Source organism: Solea solea, chromosome 7 (assembly GCF_958295425.1).
Source record: "Solea solea chromosome 7, fSolSol10.1, whole genome shotgun sequence".
NCBI lineage: Eukaryota > Metazoa > Chordata > Actinopteri > Pleuronectiformes > Soleidae > Solea > Solea solea.
The window spans coordinates 19268888-19279729 of NC_081140.1; the positions used below are offsets into that span (position 1 = coordinate 19268888).

At 41.8% G+C, this 10842-nt stretch overlaps 1 protein-coding gene across 1 annotated transcript; it reads left to right on the top strand.

The window, feature by feature from the left end:
- Window positions 1-1844: 1844 nt before the first annotated feature.
- On the top strand, window positions 1845-8361 carry ostn (osteocrin). The gene is made up of 5 exons (XM_058634340.1): window positions 1845-1949; window positions 4313-4402; window positions 6206-6438; window positions 7672-7817; window positions 7925-8361. The coding sequence occupies exons 1-4, from the start codon at window positions 1944-1946 to the stop codon at window positions 7757-7759; spliced, it is 417 nt and encodes a 138-aa protein (XP_058490323.1). The 5' UTR covers window positions 1845-1943; the 3' UTR covers window positions 7760-7817; window positions 7925-8361.
- Window positions 8362-10842: the final 2481 nt, after the last annotated feature.

Below are 10842 nucleotides of genomic sequence, written 5' to 3' on the forward strand. Positions count from 1 at the left end.
ATGCATTTCTAATAAATACGGCTTCGATGTCGATTGGATTTCTAATGAATGGGCAATCCATGTCTAACTGCTTTCTTCGTGTGGGAGGAGACAGGTAGAAACTCTGGGTTTCTTATAGTAAACCTGCCAGCGAGCAGGTTATGTTCACAGAGTAAGTTACCGCAGTAACAGACCCAGAGTTTAAGTTACCTCTCTTTCTGGAACGGATAAATCAGAGTTTCCCTCATCTCAGGGTTAACAAACTCAGAGTTCTCACATAACCTGCTTTCTGGAATACCCCTCAGGTCAGATGCGTTCCCACCAGCAGGAACATCCAGAAAAGGGGCGGGGCCTGGGTCGAGTTGCGGGCACTTACCCACTCGTTCGCTCACTAAACTCACACCACAAATGTGTCTTAAATGAGACTAAGTCACATGGTTGGTGTAGTGCTTAGCGCTCCTGCCTTTGCAGCAAGAAAACCTGGGTTTGTGACCCGGTCAGAACAAGGATCTTTCTGCATAGAGTTTGCATGTTTTCCCCGTGTCTGCATGGGTTTTCTCCAGGTTCCCCAGTTTCCTCCCACAGTCCAAAAACATGCAGACACATTGGACACTCTAAATTGACTGTAAGTGTGAGAGTGAATGGTTGTTTGTCTCTATGTGACCCTGTGATGGACTGGTGAACCGTTCAGGGTGTACCCCGCCTTTTGCCCTGTGTCAGCTGAGGATAACGCAGTAGAAGGATAGATCAGATTAAGTACTACTTACCCCAAAATAAATATTTAGCAGGTGATAGTTTAGGTACTTGTATCCTCTTTTGTAGAAACAACTGAGAACCAGAAGGTCGTCTTGCTCTCTCTGTTTGTTCCAGGAAGGCGTGTGTTGAGTAAAAACATGGCTACCAGCAGAGATGCAAGGGGAAACTTATCCCATCCTCGTCGACAAACTTTGTCTTGCATCTTATGATTGGTGCTTATTTAGAAAAAGGAAATGAGAGGAATCAAGAATCAGGCACTTAAACAAGCGTTCAAAGTCAAAATAAGAGCAGAAAACTAAATAGAAAAAGGCTAAATGTTTCTAGAATTTGTCAAAAATATACTAGTTTTGCCATGATTTTCCCTTTGAAAAACTGTCTTTTCAGGATGGGCAATGGGCTGCTAATCCATTGGGTTCTGCACGCATGGGTTCAAATCCCATCCTTGTTGTCAAACTTATTGTTAAAGTGCACGCAAACAATGCAAATTAACTACACACACCTGATGCCAGTCAAACAAAGACAAGACAATAAGTTATTTAAAACAAGATATTTGGTAGCAAACTGACTCTGTGTGTGAAACACTTTAAAATGATGACATTATTAAACTTAACAAAAGGCTCACCTACGCCAGCCTAAACTAACCACATCTTAAGAACACTTTCACTGCATTATGTCGCTGATAAACAGCCTTTTTTCAACAGGAAACGGAAGTTTGTAAACTGCTCACTCTCTCACACCAAAGGCCACAGAGAAAATAAGTGTTTTCAGCTTGTGGTGACACGGTGGTCTGCTGCTGAGGAACATCTGAATGAAGTCTCAAAATAACACATTTGAACTCACTGATGGAGGCAGCAGGGGATCACCAACTCGTGTGTCGCTGTGAGGTAAAATTGCTGACCAATTTATTTTTACTTTCAAAAAGTGGAAAGTGACCTGTAGGAGGAGGAGAGAGGAGGAGGAGGAAAGGAAGGAGGTGTGATGAGTCCCTGGAGCTTTCATTAAGAGGTAATAGGTCTGATGATGACACACACACACACACATTGTGAGGAAAAGAAGCACAGGAAGTAATGTCACAGGAGCGGGGGATTCTCATTGGACAGGAGATTCCCGGGCAGCTGCTATAAAACCTGATGTGAAGCAACAAGAAGAGACGACACAGAAGGACAGAGACACAGAGAGTTGCTCCTCCTCTCACAGAGATTCCAACAATGAAGGTACGAGTGTGTGTGTGTGTGTGTGTTCCTGTATGGGTATCTTTGTGACGACCAAAAAACTTATATACCTAAGGAAGTGAGGACATTTTGGGAAAGTGAGGACATTTCGGCTGGTCCTCACATTCTGACACCCATAAAAATGGCTTTTTCAAGACCTGGTTTTAGGGTTAGGGTTAGAATTCAGTTTAGGTTAGGGTTAGGCACTTAGTTGTGATTGTTAAGGTTAGGGAAAGGGACTAGGGAATGCATTAATGAATGTCCTCACTATGAATGCTATGCAAACGTGTGTGTGTGTGCATGCACACAGGTGTACATAGGTTCACACTCTTGCAGCGGCAGGTCACATTTTCAGCAGCTGATTTTAAGTTTAAATTTGAGCTTTGATCACAGCTTTGATCGGATCCTGTGCATGACTCATGCGATGTACATTTAAAAAATATTTAAATACTTAAAGTAGTAATTGTTTTATTGATGATTAACAAAGCTGTGTCCAGTCTGGTTTCCTGATGAGAGACATTTAACATGTGGTGATGAACAGGTGGACGAACATCAAAGTTTTAATTTAGTTTTAAAGTGTTGATGCAGTTTAACTGCTGATGGTGCGTTCAGGTGAATGAATCTGTTAAAATGAAGGTGCTGTTCAGTCTGGTGCTCTGCAGGGAGGAAATAGGGGATTTATGTGAATATGTGTGTGTGTGTGTGTGTGTGCGTGTGTGTTCACATGTGCATGAATGAGAGCATCAGCATCTGTTCTGTCTGCGTGTGTGTTGTGCGCACAAGAGTCTGCGTCATTAAGAATGTGTGTTAGGCTGAAGGCAAAGGTTTGTTTCTGTGTGTGCGTGTGTGTAAGGAGGGGGAATGCAAGAGTGTGCATGTCGGAGAGCGTGCACGTGCTGTTCAGAAGGCGTTTATTTGCAGGGATGGAAAATGCTAAAATTAGCAGATGTTGCTGGACAATACACTTTGCCCATCAACTGAGCTAAAAGTGTCCTGCTGTGTGTGTGTGTGTGTGTGGTATCATGGTAGATGACTTTAAAACTTGAGAAAATGTCACGTCCTTATTCCAGGCTTCAAATGAGTTCTCGACAGATTTTCAGTCAAATCAAGTACCAGTCAAATGATCAATTCATTAAAAATGATTATAAATAATAAAGTAATTCTTTCAATGTAGAATTAGAGCAATAAAGTGTCATTTTTGGTCAGTTTAAAACATTACAGACACATTCCTGAGCACTAACTTGAACAGTACCTCTCTGTTCTCTCTATGTGTGTGTAAACACAGGTAAACCTGCAAAAAAAAAATACAAAACAAAAGCAGTTTGATTCCTTTTGTTTTTTTCTCCAGTGAATCGTGTTTGATGTCACAAATCCAACCAACATGTAACACTTCTTTCCCGTCAGTCCCGCTTTAAACAGAATCATTTTAGATCGCTGGAAAAGATGCAGACACTTTTTTGCAGGTGTATATATTACACTGACACAAGTACAAAAGATGGTTACAAAGTTTCACCAACATTTGCATCACGGTGCAACCCTCCGGGTTAGGGTCAGGGTGGTGGTTTATGTAGTATCTGACGTAGAATCTGACCACCGTTGCACTTGAGTAAAAGAAAAAGTGTGTAACCTTTAAAGTAGTTCTTGCAGACTTAAGCAGAAACAGGTTAAGGTGAAACTGGTTCTTGGCTTAGATGTTTGTCACTATGTGTCCGTTCCTTGTACAACCACATTACAAATCAACTAAACTTTTTTACTTTAGTGTGAGAATTATGAGAATCGATAAGTTTATTCACCACCAATGTTAGACCAAAATGTAGGTTATGACGATAGATCAGCAACGTTACCCAAATGTGCTGAAATTAAGGCTCTTATCTGTCGGGACCAGAGTGAGGATGCCAGCATCCTCTTTTAGTAGAAGAACTTTTAAGAAACAATGTAAGAAAGACACATTAGGGAAAATGTATTGGTGTAAAAGTATGATTTTCTTTTTAGGATATGAAGTGGAGAAAAAAAATGATGGAGAAAAACTAGACACAATTATTAGAAATAGAAAAACTCAAGTACAAATGCGCTACAAAAATCCAGCTTGTTCTTCTTTTAACAATACAGACCAGCTGTTCACTGAGAGGCAAAATGCTGCCCTCCACAGGGAAAAAAAAAAAAACATGTTGAAAAAGTATTTTAAGGAAAACTATGAAAGCCCCAGGTGCAATAAACAACTTATGCCACTCACTTTGGAACTGACCACATGAAAGTAAAGCCTGTCTAATTGTTTCTCGATGTCCACACTGTCACACACACTGTCACACACCATCTGGGTGTTTTTACGTCACCGCTTAATGTTTATGTTGATGTTGTTGTTGTAGATGCAGTCCTGTGGCTGTTTGCTGTTTACCTGCCTGCTGGTCATTACTATGCTGCACTGTCATGTGGACGGCTTCAGAGTCCAACATCAGGTCAGACACACACACACACACACACACACACACACACACACACACACACAGTCTGGTTTCCATGACTTCAGAGGACTTTACATTGACGTTGACTTCCTGGAGGCTTACCTTAAACCTTGACCTAACCTGAACCTCATCCTAACCATATGTCTTCACCTTAAAATGTAACAATTTACGTGATGGGGACTTGGTTTTTGTCCAAGTTAAGGGTAAGCAAAACCTTATCCTTAACCTTTACCAGAGCCAGTTAACCCTAAAACCTTAACCTAACCACGATCTGAATCTTAACTTAAACAGAGCTTCAGAAATGAGGTTCTGCCTCATTAGGACCAGGTTTTGGTCCTTGTCAGGAGCAGTAGTTCCCATGGAGTCTTCTGTTTATGCCAGAAAATGTTTTAAAGAGGTATCAACTACAAGTATCTCACACACACACACGCACACACATAGTGTGGTATCAAATCACTGACGAAGCCAAACCAAATGGCTCCGCCCCCTGAGGAGCCTGTGCCAACATCAGCTGATGAAGGTGGTTTCTGTTTAGTCTGGACGAAACCCGATCGTCTGAGTCATCGAGGGCCGAGGGCGGACGGGAAGTCAGACTGTCGGGGTCATGATGTAAGAGGTGATGGTGTCCTGACGTAAGAAAACAGTGAACGGAGCGGGAGACTCGTCTCCGCCGAGGCCAGTGTTTTCTGTACGGAGACGCCCTCAGAGAAAACACATCGCAGACATGAGAAAGAGACAGGTTATGAAGAGTTGATTCAGGAAGAGTCAGTGGTGATAAAGAGTTGGACGACGACGGGTCCACTGAGGAAGAGTCGGCTGATGAAGATTCAAGTGAAGACGTTCCACACGAGTCTCTCTGTGTTGACGACATTCCCACACTGCAGTTAGTTAGTTAGTTAGTTAGTTAGTTAGTTGACTTTGGTTTTGTTTAAGGTGGAGATGGTTGAACATATTTGGCTTCTGCTGAAGCGGGCATTTCATACGTTTGAATCTCCTTCGTGATGGTAGGAGTTGGAAATGATGGTTGCGTGGGGGCAACAGGGCGACACATTTCATGTTGTGATTGAACAGGCGAGGCGGAAGAAGTACACAGTGGAACAAAAGCAGGACAAGTGAGGTCACAGCAAAAGACAGACAGATTTAAGAGCGGCTGTAGAAAGAAGATGCTCCACTTCTGTCCATGTCTCTCTTTTTTTGCGTTTCCTTTAGGAATAGTACCAAAATAACCGGCCCCAACCGTTCCCTTTTTTTGGTACACTTGCCTTTGGGTACCAGAGTAATGGTACGGTACGGGTGGAGCCAGACCCACCACAGCCAGCTGATTGGGAGACAGAAAAAAGTCACTCCCTTGTGACCGGTGTTTCTTCAATGTCCGCAGTCTAGTCTCATACCAACTGAGCAGGAAAAAAACCTGCTGGATGTCCTCCGTTGTTGTGCCTTGTGCCACATTGACATTGTTGTCGCACCTGTACACGCTACGTATCTCGCTGACGCGGCCATCAGGCACAGCGCACACTCCGCCTACCAAGCAAAGGTACTGACTGAGGGCTTTACCGTTCCAAACTGTACCATACCATGATGGAAACATGGCTATGGAGACCACAGTGTTTGGGTAATTACTCAGAATTGCACAAGGGACAAAAGAAGTTCAGCACTGTAGCTTTGTGCGACTGACGAAGAGTCAGATGAGGACTGAGACTGATGAAAGGTTGTAGTTTTAATATCTAATCAGCTAAAGCTCCCACTCACCTGTCATTTTTGCTTGTAGCCTTATCGCGTCTCACGTCTGTGTTGCAGCGCGTGGACCGACCCGTGTCCAGGCCTCTGATGGCTCTGCACCTCCGCCCTGGAGGAGTGAAGAGGGAAGGGGAGGAGCTAACAGCCAAACTGTTCCGGATGGACGACCTGGTGAGAATGGAGAACGATGTCATGGAGCCAAAGAGGAAGAGGAGTTTCCCCGGGAACAGCTCACCTCTGGACCGCCTGTCAATCAGCTCCATGGAAACCAAACAGACAACAAAAAAGCAGAGGTAGGACGAGTGTGATGAAACCTGTGGCTCTGTTAGAGGACGACACTTTTCTCCGTTTAATAACAAGAGGTTTCTTTCAAGTTGTTTGATGCTAGACCAGTACATTTTTAGAAAGTAATTTTGTGGTTAATGCTTAGTTTACTACATTTATAGTAAAGTGTGACCAAATGCTTATTTGGTCACTTGCTTTTATTTTCAGAAGTTATCAGGTAGTCCATAATCGTCACACACTTTCTCCTCAACCCTCTCCTTCTTCACTGGGTAATGCAGCAACTGCCCTCCACTTCAAGACGTTTGTGTCACACAAATATGTACTAAAGTTCAGTGTTGGAGTGACTGAAGCAAACAAAAATTCACATTACCTTGAATAGAATGCGGCTCAGGCCACATTTTTCTGTCCAAACCTGATACACATCCTGTATTGTTTATCTGAGCCCGTTGATTGTTGCATCCAGGAGGACGCAAATACTAGCAAGGTAACACACAAATATAATACAATTTCACACTCACCATCGAACATCAGTTCTTCTTCATCAACTCTCATTGAACTTTAACCACTAATAATCCAACTATCAGGGTTTATTTGGAGTTGTGGAGGAAAAGGATAACAGCTTTAATAACTCGTGAGTTGTGTTCAATCCTTGACTGACGACTTGTCCAGGGTGTACGCCGCCACCAACGACCCCCATGACCCTGTGTGCTGTTGTAAAAAGCAGTTTCTAAACAAAAACACAAGGTCAATTACTTATCTGTTCCTACTTAATATCAGACATTTTTACTTGTTATGCATATATTTGTTAAATGTTTACACCAAATTTTCAATAAATCACCTTGAAAAACAGCATTTAAATTCACCCTGTGTTTCATTAAAGGAACTTTAGTGAAGGAATCTGACACAAGTCCGACAATCATTTCAACCCAACACAACCAGTCGGGGGCTGGGATCGGTGTCTCCATGCTCTTACCTGGAATGACTGACACAAAATTCATTGGGATTAACCTGTGATCGCTGATTTTTCAGTGAGAGCTGTTAGACTAGATGATGAACAGAGACTTTTACTTGTTTGATATCAGCCTTTTCACCACTCAATGTCTCGAAAGCCTGCAAACACAACCTTTAAGTTGCTTTCACAGGTCTTCTCCTGTTAAACTATATTTTGACCTGTTGCACAAACTTTTGTTTTGGTTAATCTACGACGACGTTCACCTCTTAATCTTCTGTTTTCGTCTCAGCAAAGTTGTGGAGTCGCCACGCCGACGAGTCAATCCTCCACCCATGGACAGGATTGGCATGAGTCGTCTACCAAACAGCAGAGGGTAGACAACAACTACTTCCCCAGATGACCCGCCCCCTCTCCATAGTGCCCTCCTTTGACCAGGTACAGTCACTGCAGCTGTCGTTCACATCATTTAATAAGTTTCATTTGTGATTAATGGCATTTTAAAAAAAGTCGAAATGGCCCATTTGTACTCTCTCTCTTCATAGATGACTCCCCCACAGATGCATGAAACAGCCAATCACAGACTGCCAGTCACTTACTGGGACACGCCCACCACAGCCTCTCACCCGTCATTCATCCTTTCACCTTCGCCCCCACAGCCACGAATGTTTAATGACGATGTGTTCAGGTGTTGCTCTGTAGATCCATAACACGTTCAGATGTGTCAGGACCAAAGAAAAGACTGAAACTAAATCTTTTCTCAGATCCATGTAATGTGATTGATAATTGATCAGATTAAATGTTTATGTCACAGCCGTACAGTCTTAATATGAAACAGAAACATAATCAAAACTGTGTAGTTTCCACGACTAAAGTCACAGTTACAGTGTGGTTGTGTGAGGTACTGATATAAAGTCAATGATGGGAACACAAGGAAAAACAGAGTTAAGCCACAAAATAAAGTCTCACCGAATAAAATCTGCATCTGCTTAAGTCTTTTTTACTTTATCTCGCTCTTACATAGACTTTTCCAAGAGGAAACTAAAGTTTGTAAACAACTCACTCTCTCACACCAAGGTCCGTAGATAATATCAGTCGCCTCCTTTGCTATGTTTGTATAATATATAAGTAAATCTTGAGGGGTTTCAATTATTTTTTTTGGTTTGTTTGTTTTTTTAACCAGTGGAAATGTGGGGTCAGTACCTTATATAACCACACATTAACAAAAACAACCCTAAAATATCCCTTTAGAATGTACTCATTTAAATTAAATTTCTTCACATTTCTGTTCTGATAAACAGCTGTGACTTCAAATGAGACTGAATTCAAAATGTGTTCAAATCTGAACCCCTCCGTTTCTTAACTCTCTGACTATCAAAAACAAACAAATGCACTTGAACGCGTCACCACCCGACCAGAGGTGTCTGCCGCCTCAACACTCAGACTGACACAACTTGACTTGAGTTTTGTGGGGGTTTTTTTAATCGGCAGTGCAGGGCTGTTTACAGCAGGACGACATACTGAGATATTAACGCTGCACCGTAACACCACATATGTGAAAGCAGGAGCCTAGCAACAGAGGGATTACCTGGGATCCTGAGTTGAGATCAGGGGCCCATTAGTCCACAGCAACAACAGATTCACTTCTATAATTGGCTGTGTGCAGGAGACGACATGGTTGGAAACATCCTGACTATGTTCTGTGTTTCTGTGTGAGCGCCATGTACGACTTTGTTAAAGCACGCCCTTTGTCAACTGTACATATAAAAAGCCTTTGACTTCATAATTTTCATTTTAAGCAATTTTTACACTTAAATAAATATACAGTTGACGATTAATTTAGTAATTGTGCTTTTGTTGACCTGCTCGTAATTGCTTAATGCTAGGCTAGACTCCTCAGCTCCTGCCATGTGGGAATTTTTAAGTAAACAATTATGAATGCAGAGTCCATGCTTCGGCACAACCATTTCCAGAGTTTACCACCTGGAAAACAGCCTTTGCGATGAGGTCAAAAATAAACAATACTGACTGATCATCGAAAAGTAAAAGTCAGTTTCTGGTTTCAGGAGTAGTTACACGGCTATTTAGTTACATCTTCACTAACTCTGTTGAACATTTAATCTTTAGTCCATGTTCAAAAAATGGAAAGAAGTCAGGTCCATTTTTACTTTTGTGCATCGTTTCAGATCAATTCCACAGCGTGGGTTTCCAAACAAATGGGTTTTCTGACTTGTAACTTCTAGTTAGGTTAGAGAAGCATGTACATGTCTAAGTGATCGAGTGAATAGAAATGCAGTCTCCTCTCAGGGTAAGTTTCCCTCAAAAAATTCAAAAGTGGTCAGAGGTTGTTGGTTTTTTTTTGTTGTTTTTTTGTTTTTTTAACCTTGTATTAAAGACGTTTCCTCGATAAAAGATGAATGGAAAATATATTGTTTGTAAATTTGTTTAAGACATGTCCAACTGAATATTCCTGTAAGAGCCGATGCCCGGGGGTGATGTTTTCTGGTGAAAAACAACTTCCTGTCAGCTGCAGATTCAGGTTCTGCTGCATCAGCGCAGCATCAGTGTATGACATGAACCATAAAGAGGATTTATAGGACGACGGTGCGACACGGTGGTGCAGTGGAGGTTCAAACCTCATCTCATTGTTCCTGTCTGTGTTCAGTCCTGCTCACTGCTGCTGGTTTTTAGTGCTTTTCACTGCCTTGATTTTCATTGTGCTTTAATAAAGAGTTAATGATCCCGTGCTCACACTTTTGTTTTAAAGGGACAAATGTGGCCAAAATATACAACACTTGCCGCTTTTCATTACAAGACTCAGATCTCTATAAAACGTAAAGCCATCAGAAAGTAAGCCATTTCTAAGTTGTTGTATAATCTGCAGTTGAAATACTATATTTTAGACGCTGTGCCTGTGGCTGCATGGCAAATAATCAATGTCAACATTAGAGGAGGTTAATCTGATTCATTAAACTGTCTCCCTGCCTCACACTTGACTTGTCAATGTTCAGGTACAGTAACAGCACCACTGTGTGGTTACAGGAAATACCACCTAAACAAATATTTGACTTCACTTACATTTTCAAATTTTGAGCTTTCTACAAGTTTGTTAATTTTAAAACAAAATACTACATATTTGACCTAAGCATAGTTTCTTGGCAACACTGTAAAGTGGAGGTTTTTGTGGATGTTAAATACATTTTTCAGTGTTGCCCAGACTTCCTGTTTAATAGGAGCCTGCCCTGGTCCTGACCAGGCTAAACAACAGCATATGTTAATGCTGCAGCTCAATCCGTCCAGTCAGGTGTTAATCTGATCAGAGATTTACTGTACTATCAGAACTGTATGTGGTAAGTATCAAGTGTTTCATCTCTTCATAAGTTTCCATTATAAGCTGTTATTCGCATGGTGACCACATGTAAATCTGTGATCAACCTCACGGTCTACTTCAAAGAGACGTGAA